This window comes from Alternaria ethzedia, assembly GCF_023757985.1.
Source record: "Alternaria ethzedia strain BMP 0044 chromosome Unknown scaffold_1, whole genome shotgun sequence".
Taxonomy (NCBI): domain Eukaryota; kingdom Fungi; phylum Ascomycota; class Dothideomycetes; order Pleosporales; family Pleosporaceae; genus Alternaria; species Alternaria ethzedia.
Genome location: NW_026056194.1, coordinates 719,489 through 735,295, shown reverse-complemented (window position 1 = coordinate 735,295; position 15,807 = coordinate 719,489). Strand labels below are relative to the sequence as shown.

Below are 15,807 nucleotides of genomic sequence, written 5' to 3'. Positions count from 1 at the left end.
ACTTCTCATACACAATGTGTTGACGTCGTTTATGGCGCTCTTCTTCCTCCCCTCCGCTCAATGCTCTCGTTGGTGGTCATCGAGACTGCGCGCAGCGGAAACCCAACGAGCCAGAAATGCCACCTGCTTTCGGAAAGGAGGGTGATTTGATGGATTCAGTGATCGTTCCGAGCTTCGGATGTTTCGATCTCGTCACTACTCGACGAAGGCTCTCTCTGCTTTTCCCTTTTTCGCGGTATATCGTCCGGATGGGGATTACCCTCGTGGTGCCCGTCGCCTCGTGCTCGGCTCCACAATATCATGAAGAAGAGAAAGCCGAGAAGTACAGCGATGATCGTAGGTGCTGCGGGATGACGCATTCTTGTTGTAAGTATCGCCTCTGCTTGTTCGCGGATGCTGTGGTAGAATGCCAGACGGTATATCGTCTTGTCACCTTTCGCGTCTCGAAATCACCCAGTAGTGCCGTCCGAATCTCGAATTTGGCTTTTCACGCTCTTGTTGGGTTACTTGGGTAGCTCGGAAGTAAACTCGTCCCACGGTCTCGATCCCGGAAAGACCCCCAACAACCGCCTCATGCGCATGCACCCCCGATGACTGTCTGACTGATCAAATTTCGTGTTTATCTTCGCTTGACATCCGATCTCTTCGTGTCGGTGGGAAACCGCAGCCACCCTGAATTCCAAATGTTGAGATTGCGTGGTGCACTCGACATGCTCGCATCACGGGCATCTGCGCGCCGCGCTTACATAATACCGCCGCCCTGTCTTCGTGAGCTTAAGCGAAAGGGTCAATGCTTAAGGGGTAACGGGTGGCTGGGGTTCGAGGACAGCTGAGCTGCACCATTTCTTGCCGCAATCGACGCGTCCAGCAAAGCTGCCTGATCAGGAAGGTACTAAGCGTGAAAACACTCGTTTCCCGGGATGCTGCCTTGTCCTTGCCTGACTTCGAGGACAGCCGACCTATGCCCGAGGACAGCCGAGTTACTCTCCGGCTACTAGCGAGGGTCAGCTCAACTTTACAGTCTGTAATTCCTATTATTGGAGAACATCACAAGCATCTGCACGACATCTGTACACTCAACAAAGTTTGAGTTCAATCGCACTATTTGTCGCAAGCTACCTAGGTAGCTCAGCGCTTACGCTCCGACTCCTCATCATCCCTAGGTACCCATTCCGTTCCATTAGCACTTAACAGCTCCGTGACCTTGTCCATGTCTACACCCAACGCGGCAGCCACGTATTTGGGCAAATCGGTGTTATCCCAACCACCCGCCATATCCAGAACAAGCCTGTCACCCATTTCACCAGCAGCGTAGCCGTACAGGGTGGTGTCGACGCCAGTGTGACCGCCAGTCGACCATTCGAGTCCAGCGCGAGCATTCAGAAGGTCGGCGAGCTCCTGTCCAAATTCATCGCCAGCGGAGAGAAGCGTCTCAACTTCGGCATCGGAGACGTTCGTCAGACCATAAGAAGGAATGATCTCGCTAGACAGATATGCGGCGCGGTCGGTACCGTTGTAGTCGCTCCAGAGCTCACTCAAGTATTCGACAGAGTGTTTACTGGGTTGGAGTAGCGATGGGTCGTACTGAGAAGGTATGGTTATACCACCGGTTTCGTGGTCTGCCACAGCGAGGAAGGCGGTGTCAGGATGCGAATCGATCCACTTCATGACCATGTTTACGACATTGTTGAATTCGAAGACCTCGTGAAGATGGGCGACTGAGTCGTGCGCGTGCGACGAGTGATCAATCCGCGAAGCTTCGATCATCATGATGTAGCCCTTCTCGTTGGATGCACTGGCTCGCGAAAGTGAATTGAGAGCAGCTTGAGTCATCTCAGACAGCGATGGTTCGCGGACTTCCGCGGCTTGTTGTTGGCGGTCGACCTCATAGCTGAGATCTCCCTCTTTGAACAGGCCAACGTAAGGAAGCTTGATGTCACCTAGACCAAGCTCAAGAGCGTCAAAACTCGTACGATCGCGGGCGGTATAGTAGCCTTTTGACTCGGCGTATGCGAACAGGTCAATGTCATCAGTGCGGCATGAGTCAGACTCATTCTGAGGCTGGAAGTAGCAGCGACCGCCACCAAGCATCAGGTCAACGCTGATACCTAGGGGATGGCTGTAGCCAATTTGTTGCTCTGCGAGCTTATCAAGAGCGTCTCGGCTCACAGCATGGGAGAAGTAAGCTAGGTATCGTCAGCGAATATTTTGCGACACCAAGAAAGCATTTCCTACCCGCAGGAGTTGCGTGACTGATGGGTGAAGTCACTACGAGGCCAGTGAGATAGCCTGCTAGCTTCGCAGCTTCCATCACAGATCCAACCGGTGTGCCATCGGGCATTACACCGATAGCTCCATTATCGGTCTTGTGTCCCGTGGCAAGAGCAGTACCAGCGGCGCCAGAATCTGTCACGAGATTGTTGGCAGAGTGGGTTCGAGTGTTGCCGATGACAGTTACATCGATAGGTAGAGCATTGATTCGGGGAGCACGAGTGGTCGAGTTCCCATTGACCATGGACAGGTATGTACGAAGCAGTGTCTGGGAGACAGGACCCATGCCATCGGGAACGATGAATATGAAGTTCTTCGGTTCGATTGCTGCGAGTGTGACTTGTCCCAAAGAGAGGGCAGTCAAGATTGTGGAGGTGCGCATGGTGAGCAGCAGGCAGATGATGGCACTGGAACAGGGTGATGGGAAAAAATGGTGAGGATGAGTTCAAAACCTGACCTACAGTACAGCAGCCCAAGCTGATGCAGTTTATATACTGCTAGGTTGACGGCTCATACATCCCACGACCCTGTGGGTACTCACATTAGGCCCTGAGTGTCTGCATATGCCTGTTCGCCAAATCTTGGACTCCGGTGACTTGGGTCCGAACAGATCCCGATTGAACGATATCTAAAGATTGACCAAGTTCTGCTACATCTTGCAGAGTGTCCAGGTGTTTTCGACTGCTCTTCGCTGAGTTTCTGTCATGTCTCAACCCATTTTACAACATTGCGATACCTTCAACATACACATTGCAAATGTTGCGAAATACTACCGCTCATGTTCTGAGATTTGATGTCAAGAAGGCCGTTCTGAATCTCAACCACTTACATCAATTGCCGCAATCACGTTGTGCACCTCCATGTACTATCCTGGGCAGGCCCAGCCTTGGTATGTCTCTTCGAATGTGCGACGCTCTTTTGCCAAGGTTCTTGGGGACTTGGTGGGCGGCATGGCGGTCGGCGAACACCACAAGCGTGCCTCCTTCCGTATCCCACGTGTTGATGTTGAGGGCGACGAACATCGCGCTCCGGGACTGACGGATAGCTCATTTCCTGCCAAAAAATTTGCCTTCGTACAATATCTTCCTGCTGTGTCGACAGCGCGTCTTGCACTCCTGTCGTCATGCTTCCTGCTCATGGCTAATGGGGTTGTTTGCGTGTGCCGGTTCGACCTACTCTTTATCCGATCCACGAGCGACAAAAAACAGTGCGACCGCCATACGAACTAGCCCGTATACCTCCGCTCCTAATGTCGTATCCGTTCAAAAGTCCGCTGCGGGAGTGGCGCCAAAAAACAAACTCCATTCATGGCGCTTTCAGCAATGGACATCGAGACAGCAGTACCAGCACGCGTACGGAGACTCTAAGATTCAGCGAGCAAGCTCCCTACACAGATGAGGAACAGTGGTCTTGCAGTCGTTTATGAGTCCGGTAGTCTTCACCCCGAGTTGCCATCAAAGCAGACCGATGCCGGTGGCTTGTGCGTCGTTAGCGTCATACCCCGCAAACTATTTCCGCATAGGACCTCGGGAGGGGCGTCATCGTCTTCTACTTTCTCATGTGCCTGATAGTCCACACTTTTCATGCTCCACGACTCAAGCAGATGTGGAGGATAGTCCGGGGATCGTCAAGGTTTAGCTGTTTGACACGACTAGGGTCCCTGGAAGTCGCTGAAAGAAGGTTCTGTCCGTCAACGCGTATTCGTGGAGTTTCTCGTACTCAAGACTAGGATACCAAGAGTCTAGGAAATGAGTTGATGAAGTATCGCTTCCGATGGGTGGTTATGGTTCCAAAGTATGAGTTAAGTATAGCTCCCGGCTTACAGTCGCAGTATATGTTCAAGGTATGTATTCCCATAGAATCCGTAGGTCATCTGTATCTCTTTCGTTACTCCCTCTTCTTCCACCATGCGGTCATACCGCCTTCCACTCTATGTGTGGAGTCTGTGGTCGACAGTCTCTGCCCAAGCCACCTCCAAAGCGCAGGCCCAATCAGCGCTTGAAAGCCTCGCGATCACGAACATTGACGATGTTCGTGGGAATCTTCATCTACCAAGCGTCTCCGAGAACCAGAACGTCACATGGATGAGCAACAAACCTTCCGTAATATCAGCAGACGGCGTGGTTCAGCGACAAAGTGCCGACACTGTAGTTGATCTTACAGCGATTATCGACAGCGATGGCACGACCTCGAATCGCACCTTCAGTGCCAACGTACGTCAGGCGGTCAAACTTGATGCTTTTGAAGGTTATGCCTTTGCGTATTTTACGGGCAACTCGTTGGCGGGCGAGAAGATCTATCTTGCAGCCAGCGAAGGCAACAACGCTTTAGCTTGGAAAGAACTCAACAACGGCGAGCCTGTCCTCGCCTCCACTGAAGGCACGAAGGGGTTACGTGACCCATTCGTCATACGCTCGCCAGAGGGCGATAGATTCTTCCTGCTGGCTACCGACTTGTCAATTGGATCCGGTACTTCCTGGGGCGATGCAGTTCGCAGAGGTAGCTTGTATCTGGAGATCTGGGAGTCAAGCGACCTCAAGACATGGTCTCAGCAACGGCACGTCAAGGTCTCCCCCTCCACTGCTGGAAACACATGGGCGCCAGAGGCATATTACGATACGGATCTTGGATCGTACGTAGTCTTTTGGGCGTCCTCTCTCTACGCTGAGAGCGATACGGACCGCACAGGAGCAACATACCACCGCATGCTCTACGTGACTACTCGGGACTTCGTCACGTTCAGCGAGCCCGAGATCTGGCAGGATGCAGGCATGTCACGGATCGATACTACGGTCATCAAAGAGGCGGATACATTCTACCGGTTCACAAAGGACGAAGGCGGCACAGGCACAAACTGCTCCGACATTATTCAAGAGCGTTCTGACTCACTCCTTGCTCCTGTCCAATCCTGGACTCAAGTTGCCACATGTATTGGTCGCAACGCCGGCACTAGCAGTGTCGAGGGACCGACAGTGTTCAAATCCAATCCAGGCGATGTCAATGGCGAGAAGTACTACCTCTTTGTGGATGAGTACGGTGGACGTGGATACATTCCGCTAGAGACGGCAGACATCTCCAACCCTGACTGGAAGGTTTCCAGTTCATACAAATTGCCGACTAGCCCACGTCACGGCACTGTGGTTCCAGTAACGGCAAAAGAACTTGCTGGTTTGACTGCGGAGTCAAAACGCTCTGTCGCTGCTAAGATAGCAGGCAGCCCTGTCCTTCCCGGTTTATACGCAGACCCCAACATCGCGGTATTCGGTGATAACTACTACATCTACGCGACAACGGATGGCTTCCCTGGCTGGGGCGGTAATGTCTTCTACGTCTGGAAGTCACCTGACCTAGTCTCATGGACCCGATCAGCCGAACCTTTCTTGACCCTCAATGGTACCAGCGGTAACGTACCTTGGGCCAACGGAAATGCCTGGGCCCCCACCATTATCGAGAAGGACAGCAAGTATTACTTCTACTTCAGCGGAAACAACCCGCAGTACGACCGCAAGACTATCGGCGTGGCTGTTGCAGACGCGCCCGAAGGACCCTTTACAGCACAGGCAGAAGCTATGATCCTTAACGAAGGCAATGTTACCACTGGCCAAGCCATTGATCCAGACGTGTTTGAAGACCCGACTACTGGCAAATACTACATCTTCTGGGGCAACGGAGGCTCAGACATCACACCCGCGCTTTACGCTGAGCTCAGCGATGACATGCTCTCGCTAAAGGCTGACACAACGCGTTCCATTGGCGGTCTCCCTGACTTCCGCGAGGGCATCTTCATGAACTACCGCAAGGGCCTCTTCCACCTCACATACTCTATCGATGACACTGGTTCAGAGAACTACCGTGTAGGGTACGCGACGTCTACAAGCGTTCATGGCCCCTGGACATACCACGGTCTTATACTGCAAAAAGATGCCTCAAAGGGCATCCTCGCTACTGGGCACAGTTCTATCATCAACGTCCCGAACACCGACGATTGGTACATCTGCTATCACCGATTTGCCATCCCGAACGGCAACGGGACGAACAGGGAGGTCACCATCGATAGACTGTACTTTGACGATCAAGGCTTGATGAAGCCCGTTGTGCCTACTCTGGAAAGTGTACCGGCGCAGCCGATCTCTGCGTAGATATGGAGTGCTTAGAATAAACTGATATAACAATACATTGAATCATTATACATGAAGCCTTCAATAACGACAGTGTGACTCGCGAACAACAGCAAGCTCCGACAATTTCACTCCGATTCGCCATGCCACTGGTACCCAAACCTGTTACATCATCCCATTTCTCCGTTACCCATACTCAGAAGCCCAAGCCCCTCCTCCTACTAAAGCCCCTAGACAGACTCCTACTACTCTCCAAGCCCAAGCCCAAGCCAACTCCACCCAAGATCTTCATTCCCTTCTTGCGACCGATGAGCAGCTCCTCCAGTATCAAGCTCACTTCCTCCATCTGCTCTTTGAACTCCTCCATTGCCTTTCCCAGGCAGACACCCTCCTCCCACATGTCGCTGAGGTGGGCTTCGCTCAGGTCATCGGGCTTGATCGTTTCAAGCGGCTTGACGACGGCGGTGAGATGAGTGAGGTTGGCCGAGACGATAGCTGCGCGGCGGTTCAGAGCGCTGACGCGAGAGGGGAGGTCGATTGGGGTGTGGATGGCAGTGGGTATAGAGAGGTCTTCGTAGGAGGGGACGGGTGTGAGCTCGGATTGGTAGAGATAGCCGTGGTCCCAGGAGTAGTTCTGCTGGCGGCGTCGGTGGTGGCGCGAGGTAGAGTGTGGTGAGCCAAACATTTTGTGATGATGGTTGCTCGTTACCTTTGTGATAGAACAACGTATAGAATCGGTTTGAAACGTGAAGAGAAGGGAAGTATGATCAAGCTCCAGATCGGTATCCCGTGCGACAGGAGGTATTTGATATACTCGCTCCCTGACGCTATCATGAGGGAGGTGGAGCCACATCGATGGTATCGGGACGCTGCATAGCCGATGTTTGGGCTTGCTCGACCGCAATGCTTGCCATAGGTTGGCTCAGCAATGCCATTTCTATGATTTCTGAAGTACTTACCCGGGCTAGATGACGCGCTTAGGAAGTTTGGATTTAGCGATCAAGCTTAATGGTATCGCAGCAATCACGGAACTACAGCGCATTGCTCGCAACAACGGAGTTCAGCTGCTTACACGCGCATACCCATGAAAATCAATCCAGCAAACTTCTGCATCTCTTCATTGCCTGCTACTTCCCTGAAGCGGCTTCCTGCTGCGAGTACACCAACTTGATCATCACACAAGCAACATTGAGCTTCTCGTGCCAAACCTTGAACGGCGCTTCCACCTCCGCACTTTCATCAAGGAGCCCATCTATTGCATCTGTCATCTCCTTTCCTCTTGTATCGCCCATCGTGCTGCTGGCTATTTCGTGGAGCGTGTTGATCTTTGTCAGCATTGATTTCAAAATATCGCCTAGAGCGTGAGAAGGCTCGACAATGGACGGGAAGTTTTCGCGGATGGCGAACCGAATGGCTTCATGAGGTACTTTAGAAGTGGATGTGGCGTTAGAGTTCATGGTGACGAGGAAGCGTTTAGCTAGGTATCTTTGCGCTTCGTCCTGACCGATGCAGGTGGACTGGGAAGTCGTGATATATGTACTAATGCCATGGAATCCAGTGCCGGCCGACCCCGCGAAGTCAGGCGAAGAAGTCATGGGTCGATTGTCATCGTGTTCGAGTGGTCCTAACCCCGGGGGCTCACGCATTGGTATCGTGGTATATTTATCTGGTAACCTTATTATTCTGACATACGTGGTGCCTGTGTACATTAACGTCTCTTTCATTATGGCTTCCTTCGTCTTCGTTTCGCTTCTCTGATCCGACATGACTCTACGCAGCCCTCGGTCTCTCCCACGCCTGGCCGTTGCTCATCTCGATGCTACCCGCCATACTCGTCTGTCCCAGCTTCTCCGCATTCCATCCCTCCTCGGGCGGTATCGGGCTTCTGATCTCCTTCTCCCTACCCAGTCCCTCCACGCCTGGCGGCCCGTCGCCCCAAATCAAGTATTGCGCTGCAAGTCCCAAGTCGCAACATGCCTGGAAGATACCACAAGCCTTGAAAGCCCAAGGTACCTCACCACTGCTACTGGCAAAGAAGAACCACATCTTGAACGTATCACCGATGACCCAATTTACTATGACACTAGGCCTGAATCCTTTGCACCCGCGTCTCTGGTAGTTAGCCAGGAGCTGGGGAATCGGAAGCGTGGCCTCGATTGTCAACGCAACCATGCCCAGCAGATCGGTGTACGGCACAAATACGCTCGTGGATGACATGAGCAGATGCAGCACCAAGAGCACCCCAGTAAAGTATGTGATGAAGGTCCAATACGGCCTTGGCGCCCTCCACTGCCAGAAATCGTACGGTCGGTTCGAAACATCCTTGTGTTGGAAAGGGAGATGCGAGGGCGGCGGTCGGTTCGTGAGCGCGACGTGGAGGAGGAGCAGGTGGACGCATATCATGAGCAGGGCTTGGACGAGCAGCGAGGTGCTGAAGTGGGCGCCGAACCAGTAGTAGACCTTCAGGATGCTGGCGACGAGCATGATGAGCGGAATGTCGAGGGAGAAGCCGGCGGAGCTGCGGGCTCGGTGCATGCTGTAGATCTGGTCGCCATAGCTGGTAATCGGACTCGTCGCGATGCTGGGTGCTGTCTGTTAGAGACGGAGAGGCTAAGGAGGTGTGGAGTCGTACAAGACGGGTGCGATGTTCTTCACAATGGCGCTGATGAAGAACATGTTGGTGGTCGTGTGCTTGGCCCGGCGGTTCGTCTCGGAACGTCGGAAGGCTTTCCTGAGACTCCTTTTGCAACGCTGGAATGTCCGACGACTGTGGAAGGAACGCACACGCAACCACGGAACCGTTTTGGCGCAATACTTGGGGGTATGAGGCTCGAACAAAACAACACCCGCGGCGAAAAGGGAGGAGGCGCAATCTCCCGCAGATCAGATCTGGCTTGCATTAGTGGCCGCTGTAGGGCTGATAAGCAGCTTAGCGCCTGCCGTCATGGCTGTTACCCCAAATGCACTCACAGATCCATGCTTCCACTCGATTTCAAGATTGACGATATATGGATGCCTTTCACCTCTACCAGCATCAATCCTCTAAGCCTCAACACACACAGACTTCCCCTCGCTGTCAACCCACCAAAATGTCACATACCGCCTTCTTCTACGGCACCCTGATGGCACCGCCCGTCCTCCACCGCGTAATATGGGGCTCGCAAACCCCTCCTACACCAGCGCATGCCTCGCTCCTGCACATACGCCCAGCCATCCTCCACGCGCACCGACGACACAAAGTAAAGCAAGCAGACTACCCAGCCATCCTCCCCGTCGATACCTCCTCATCTGTGCGCGGCACACTTGTAGAGGGCCTCACAGACGGCGACATCTGGCGACTGGACATCTTCGAAGGCTCAGAGTACCAGCGTCGGAAAGTAAAAGTCAAGGTCCTGCAACCGAAACATGACAACGCCAGTACGGAAGTGGGCATGGGCGACCTATCACAAAAGGAAGAAGATAATGTAGAAGGCGAAGAGGTCGAAGCGGAAACATACATCTGGACAGCGGGCGCGCATAGACTGGAGGCCGAGGAATGGGACTTTGCAGAGTTCGTTAGGGATAAGATGAAGCGGTGGGTGGGTAGAGAAGCAGCTGAGACCGATGAAGGGTTCCAGGGTAGGCCGTCGATCAACGGTAGACCTCCCGAACGAGGGGGGCCTGGTTTCAAGGCTAACAAGATGCAGAAGTTGATGATGCAGTTACAGCGCTCGATGACCCTACAGGCGGACGCGGCGCGAACGGAACTATATCACGGCAGCTGAACGAAGGAGGTACGAAAGAGGATAAGATTCTCGAAAGTGCAGTATAAATATTGCTTGTTCATATGGCTGTACTATCATCTCTGGCACACTGCCAGATGTGCATATAGTCTGCGACATGCTGTTCTCCGAGATCACAGCTGAGCTTTGCAGACCCCGTCACTAGTCCTGATAGATAACGCCTCCGTGAAACCAAGATAGGTATAGATGTGTTGAGTAAAAGGTCGAGCTGGCGCTCGCAGAACAACAAAGAAGAAGCTTCATCTCGAGCAGTTAAAGAAGGGTAGGGTTGTCCCTCGACCATCCAGTTTGGACGGTTGTGCTCTTCTCCTCGGGTTCTGGTGTTTCTTGAACCACGGATCCGTCGTTGACTCCATCAAGTTGCAGTTCGTGAGTGGACTGTGAGATCCCTTCCATTGGATCACATACCTCCTCTCTACGCTCCAGCGCTCCATCTATGTTGCTGGGAGCAGGTGCTTCTGAACGCCGGGCCTTGTCCCTAGCATAGTCGTCTTCGTCCAGCTTTGTCTGGAGCGCACTATCAACGGGAGTACCTTCGTATTGACCATGTTTAGACGTCTTTGTGCTGTACGACAAACGCGGAATCTCTTCAAACGTAGGTGAAGGACGGAGCCCTTCGCTGGAATGTGCATAACGTGATGCGGGTTTCCGCTGAGCAGTGGGAGCTGCCTGCACCTGCTGGCGATGGTTGACGTTGATGTCTTTGACTTCCTGTGAGTCCTTGATCTCAATAGGTGCGTCGGGGACACTGCCTTCTCGGCTGCGCGAAGCTCTTTGCTTAGTTTCCAGATCGCCATCTTGATGTCGTTGGGGCGACTTGATGAGCTGGCGCTTCGCTGATGGCGATTTCATGTCATCATTATCGTCACCGTGTCTTCGGCGCTTCTTTGGGCTTGATGTACCGGGTATTTGAGATGTTTGATCGTTTTCTTTGGATTGACGTGGTGTTCTGTTCGAAGTGATGTGTCCGTTGCGCAAAGAATCATGTGATTGGGGCGTTCTGCTGGAAATGCGCACTTCGGGACTATGGCGCCTTGGTGTCGTTTCTAACCGTGGACTACCAACGGCCTGCTTTGCAGGAAATGTGAGCACAGGTGGTGAGTCAGACACCTTGCTGACAGCTATTTGAGGTGCTTCCTCAACAGCAGAAGTATGCTTCGCATCGAAACTGAACGGCGATGCGAGTCTGAGTGGAGGATGAGAAGGTGAATGGGTTCGTGGCGATGTGGGCTGCGCGCCTGCGTTCTTGGGCGAGAGTGCGAGCTTCGGTTCTTCACTGGATAACTCATCAGAGTTGTGTCTGCCCAGATCCGAGGCTTTGTACGTTGTCGGAGCTGGTGATGTCTTTGAGCTCGCAGATCCTTTCTTCGCCTTCTTCTGTGCTCTCCTATCGTCTTCCTGCTTCTTGTAGCAATCAAATATGATTTGACGCATTTTGTGCCTCATTTCCGATGGGTTCAGCTCCGGCCAGTCTTCTTGAGCCGACATTGATCCAGTGAGCAGCTTGTTCTTGAAGTCATCGGGATTCTGGAAGAACTTCTCGATGTAGCCAAGTAGGTAAACACCGCAATCGGTGAAGTTGTTCTGCATTGGAACCTGTGTACTCTTGGGATAATAGCCGTTCTCTTTGATGACAGCCTCCATAGCACGCCGGCTTGCCCCCTCCGCTGCTATCCAGTCTTTGAGAGCGCGAACCGCTCCAGTACGGGCATTACCACCAAGAGAATCGAGTACTATGATGACAGGTTGATCAGGATCTCTTTTGGCTATGGGCTTGCGTTTTGCCTTCTTTTTTGCAGAAGACGCGGTGAACTGAGATTGGGACAATATTCCTGGGTGTGTGTCTCTGATTTCAGCTAAAGCTTCTGTATCTGGATTCTGGGATGTTGAATCTGCTTGGGTCGTCTCTGATTTATGCGGAGTTTCGGTCCCAGTATCGTCGCGGTCGACAAGAGATAGTGCCGCTTCATCAAAAAGCATAGGCTCTTCATCGTTCGTTTGGGCCGCTGTTGCTTCTTCATTGATGACATTTGGCTCTGGGGATGTTGATTTGTGTACCATAGTCGCATGCGTCTCGGGGTTCGTGGCTGTCACGGCTGAATCACTTGCTTGATCGTGTGGGATTACCTGAGGCTCATCGAAGTCTTGAACTATGGGTTTGCGTTGAACCTTCGACATATTGCAGATAATCGCCAGGTACCAATGGGCTCTATAGACTGTTAGCATAGGCTATCAAAGCGGTGGTAATTTGACATACTGTTCGTTGATGGGAACAACAATGTAGTCGTAGGTGAAGATATCAATCTTAGACGTCCAGCGTTGCACAGCCTTGTAGTCCATGGATTTCCGACCCGAGTTCTCGGTAAGCTTCGTGAAGAAGTAGGTGTTGAAGAAGTAGACTTTATCAGCAGGCACTTTGAGCTGCTTGAAGAGGTAGCTGGAGAAGGTTAGCAGCGCTAATGGCAAGGTGAACACGCACTCACATCATGTAGAAATCGATCAGGCTGTCGTTCAAGAATTCTTCCTCGTCCAGGCGGGGCAGATCATCAAAGTGCACTATCGCCCGTTGACGACCTTCGCCAAATTCAAGAGACCTTGGGATGGTTAGCAGAATCATGAGTAAGTGCGTGGAAACTTACTTAGCCCAGGGTTGTCCAAGTCCAGTTTCGACTGAGAATTTGGGTACATCCGACTGTGTAGGCGTGTCTTCGACGTAATTAATCGGGGCCGATCTTGTTGAACGTGACGGACGGGTGGATGCTCTGCTTGTCGTGGTAGTGCCAGATTCAGCATCAATAACATGCTGACGGACAGCGGGCTTGAGCTGATCCAACAGAGGTCTCTTCGACACTCCATTAGCTTTTTCGCGGTGAGGCTGTTCAAAACTCGCTGTTGAATCGCCTACCAGTGCAGACGTACCAACCTTCTCGTTTCTCGATGGGAGAGGTGTTTTGAAAAGATGGGTCATGTAATCATCCGACTTATTGATACACTTTCCGCCTGACGTCATCGACACTGCGTGTTCATCACGGAAGATGAGGAAATCGGCAGTATCAGCAAACTCCAGGTCCAAGATGAGTTTGTTCCCGTCGTGTCCGCGAGGGCCCGTCAACCGCATGCGGCTTGTACCGTCCGCGTATACTTGGTTGACGTCTTTAGGCTCTATGACAAGTTTGCTATCGTAGACGCCATCCACTGACTCCCAAGTCTGGACACGTAACCCCTCATCTTTCCTCCATCTTAAGAGCAAGATGGCATGGCCGTCCATGGTTGTTGATCCGTGGCTCTGAAACCCATACGACCGTGCAAACGAAAGTGGCCAGAGTCCTTCTACAACCCTTCCGCGAGCGTTTCGCTTGACTCCACTATTTGCAGTCTGCTTTTGCTTTTGCTTCGAAACAAGTCTGGTTCCCGGGTGCGGAGGCGTGATGGCAAGCTCGTCCGCGCTGTAGTTGTCAGTCATAGGTCCCGCTTGCTTTGGCACAGGTTTGTGTTGGGTGCGAAGGTCCTCGTCTTCAACTGTTACACGTTGGTTCTGGTCTGCGTGATCAGATGTTGACTCATTGATGCGGGCTTCGGGAAAGTAGCGAGACGTGACTATGTCGACTTTTCTTTCGGCTCCGTCGTACTTCCTAGGACTTCGCTTGGATTCACCCTGTCGAAACGTCTGCAATATCGCCTGCCGAGGAGTATGTACGCCAGGGCTGGTCGATAGAGAACCACCGGTAAGAGGAGAGCGTCGCGCGCCACCTTTGGCTGTGTTGAAACTCGAGTTCCTCGGCTTCTTCTGGGACGGTCTGAGAAGATTGTCCACTTCTCTAAATTCGCTTGTAGCCTGAGGCGGCTTGTAGTCGCCTACTGTGCTCTCGCTCCCGTTGCTTATCTGTGAATGCAGAGACCAGGCAGAACGCGGCCTTTCGCGTGACGTGCCAACAGGTGTATTTTGGTGGTTTTGAGATACTTCCACCACTTCATCGTCGTCATCGACAAGTGAAATAACGTTGGCAGTCCTCCTTCGTTTTCCAGGTGTAGCTCCACTCGACCATCGATCCTGGCTCTCTGAGGAAGAAGGACGACGAGGCGTTGTTGCAGGTGCTCTGTCTGTTCGCTGAAGGTAGGCAGCCTGGCCCGGCCCATGCGCCTGGCCTATCAGTGGCGTCTGTGTACGATCGCGCTTCCCGTACGTAGTAGGCTTCTTGGATCCTCCTTGTATCGTGTCTACGGGCTTGAAGACGTTACTCGACCCTGGCTTTTGGAGGTCAGTATAATACTATAGGCACAGACAGGTGGTAGTATGCATACTTTTGTAGGCATGGTGCGCTTCTTCGGTATCGCCATCCAAGTGGATGGGTCGGGCATACTAATAGCATCTGCAGGTCTACTTCGCAAACATTAGTCTCTTTCTTCCGTTTCGGTGTACAAAGGCGATTTACGAATAATCCCCAATTAATCGCTTCTCATCCTCGCTCCTTTGTGTGACGTGCTGCCGTGGGCGGGCCATTTCCGAACGCGCCTCTTTGCGTGGAGTTCGGCTTGAAGATTTCGGGGGCGAAGAGAGGTCTATGAGGACGCGCGAGGTCTTCCTGGGGGGTGTTGACTCCTCGAGGAAAGGATTGGGAGGCAAGCCGGGACCCGAGGGCGACTGGGGGACGACATCGTCTGTCTGTGGCGACATGGCGTTAGCTGGGGGCGCAGGCAGTTCAGCATGAGAGGGGAGTGTAGTTGTTTGAGTGTCTGAGGCAGTCGAGCCGTCGAGCAAGGAAAAGGCGCGTACGTCTGAGTTGGTGAGTCCGAAAGAGCTTTCGGCAGCGGCTCGTATGCCGTTGAATAAGTTAGTGAACATTGGTGTCGCATTGCGGTGGCAGAGCGGCGGGCATTCGCATCGTCTGGTAGGCTGGGTGACCTCGGAACTGCGTGAGGGAACTGCACAAGCGCAGACGCGCACCGTGGGGCATGCGGAGGTGAAGGTGCGCCAGAGAACCCGTCGGCGATACGTCCGTGCGCCTTGACGTAGGTGCTTCAGCGCGCTGCAGGGACGCGACGGCTCAGCTGCGACGTCGAGCTCGAGAACAGATTGGTGCGTCACGACAAACGGCACGTCGGATAAGGTCACGTTGGGGACTTTGGTGATATGTTCATAGTCACAAATCAATGCGACATATTCTTCTTCGATGCCTCGCTCTGTGGACAGGCGGGCTTCAGGGCTTGGTGCTACCTGAGATCCTACGCTTCGCTATGTAAAAATACAATGTACAGAAATGAGGCTAGGGCCCTGGATGTGCTACGTGCATGGCCAGCCTTTCAGCGACGTCCCCAATCGAGCGCGCTCTACATTTCCGAGTTGTGACTGACGTGACCAGAAGGTATTCGCGGTCATGTCATGAACGCATCTACAGATGACAGTATGGTGTATACCTTCACGGTATCTGTTTGTGCATCTCGGCAAAGAAACATCTCTCCGTGCAACTCACTCAGCAACAGAAGCTAGCAGTCTCTCTTACAAGCGGTGCTCCGTCGAAAGCACCAGAGTATTGACAGCCAACTTGCAACCCGCACCCAGTACAACACGAAGCGGCGTTGTTTCAGACGCGTTTGGGCATACGGTGCGAATAACGGTCGCGTAAGCCAGCCGTCAG

At 52.8% G+C, this 15,807-nt stretch overlaps 7 protein-coding genes across 7 annotated transcripts; 2 read left to right on the top strand and 5 right to left on the bottom strand.

The window, feature by feature from the left end:
• Positions 1–1,128: 1,128 nt before the first annotated feature.
• J4E87_000243 (uncharacterized protein) lies at positions 1,129–2,653 on the bottom strand (the record flags this gene model as incomplete). Its single annotated transcript, XM_049371902.1, has 2 exons — positions 1,129–2,186; positions 2,236–2,653. The coding sequence occupies 2 exons, from the start codon at positions 2,651–2,653 to the stop codon at positions 1,129–1,131; spliced, it is 1,476 nt and encodes a 491-aa protein (XP_049238036.1).
• A 1,525-nt stretch (positions 2,654–4,178) lies between these two features.
• Positions 4,179–6,410, top strand: J4E87_000242 (uncharacterized protein; the record flags this gene model as incomplete). Its single annotated transcript, XM_049371901.1, has 1 exon — positions 4,179–6,410. One exon carries the CDS (start codon positions 4,179–4,181, stop codon positions 6,408–6,410), a length of 2,232 nt encoding a protein of 743 aa, XP_049238035.1.
• Positions 6,411–6,585: 175 nt separating this feature from the next.
• Positions 6,586–7,074, bottom strand: J4E87_000241 (uncharacterized protein; the record flags this gene model as incomplete). Its single annotated transcript, XM_049371900.1, has 1 exon — positions 6,586–7,074. One exon carries the CDS (start codon positions 7,072–7,074, stop codon positions 6,586–6,588), a length of 489 nt encoding a protein of 162 aa, XP_049238034.1.
• Positions 7,075–7,516: 442 nt separating this feature from the next.
• J4E87_000240 (uncharacterized protein) lies at positions 7,517–7,938 on the bottom strand (the record flags this gene model as incomplete). Its single annotated transcript, XM_049371899.1, has 2 exons — positions 7,517–7,906; positions 7,930–7,938. The coding sequence occupies 2 exons, from the start codon at positions 7,936–7,938 to the stop codon at positions 7,517–7,519; spliced, it is 399 nt and encodes a 132-aa protein (XP_049238033.1).
• A 221-nt stretch (positions 7,939–8,159) lies between these two features.
• Positions 8,160–9,065, bottom strand: J4E87_000239 (uncharacterized protein; the record flags this gene model as incomplete). The annotated part of the gene is made up of 2 exons (XM_049371898.1): positions 8,160–8,970; positions 9,022–9,065. 2 exons carry the CDS (start codon positions 9,063–9,065, stop codon positions 8,160–8,162), a joined length of 855 nt encoding a protein of 284 aa, XP_049238032.1.
• A 413-nt stretch (positions 9,066–9,478) lies between these two features.
• J4E87_000238 (uncharacterized protein) lies at positions 9,479–10,200 on the top strand (the record flags this gene model as incomplete). The annotated part of the gene is made up of 2 exons (XM_049371897.1): positions 9,479–10,025; positions 10,076–10,200. The coding sequence occupies 2 exons, from the start codon at positions 9,479–9,481 to the stop codon at positions 10,198–10,200; spliced, it is 672 nt and encodes a 223-aa protein (XP_049238031.1).
• Positions 10,201–10,423: 223 nt separating this feature from the next.
• J4E87_000237 (uncharacterized protein) lies at positions 10,424–15,014 on the bottom strand (the record flags this gene model as incomplete). Its single annotated transcript, XM_049371896.1, has 6 exons — positions 10,424–12,380; positions 12,429–12,608; positions 12,655–12,765; positions 12,811–14,420; positions 14,474–14,549; positions 14,605–15,014. 6 exons carry the CDS (start codon positions 15,012–15,014, stop codon positions 10,424–10,426), a joined length of 4,344 nt encoding a protein of 1,447 aa, XP_049238030.1.
• Positions 15,015–15,807: the final 793 nt, after the last annotated feature.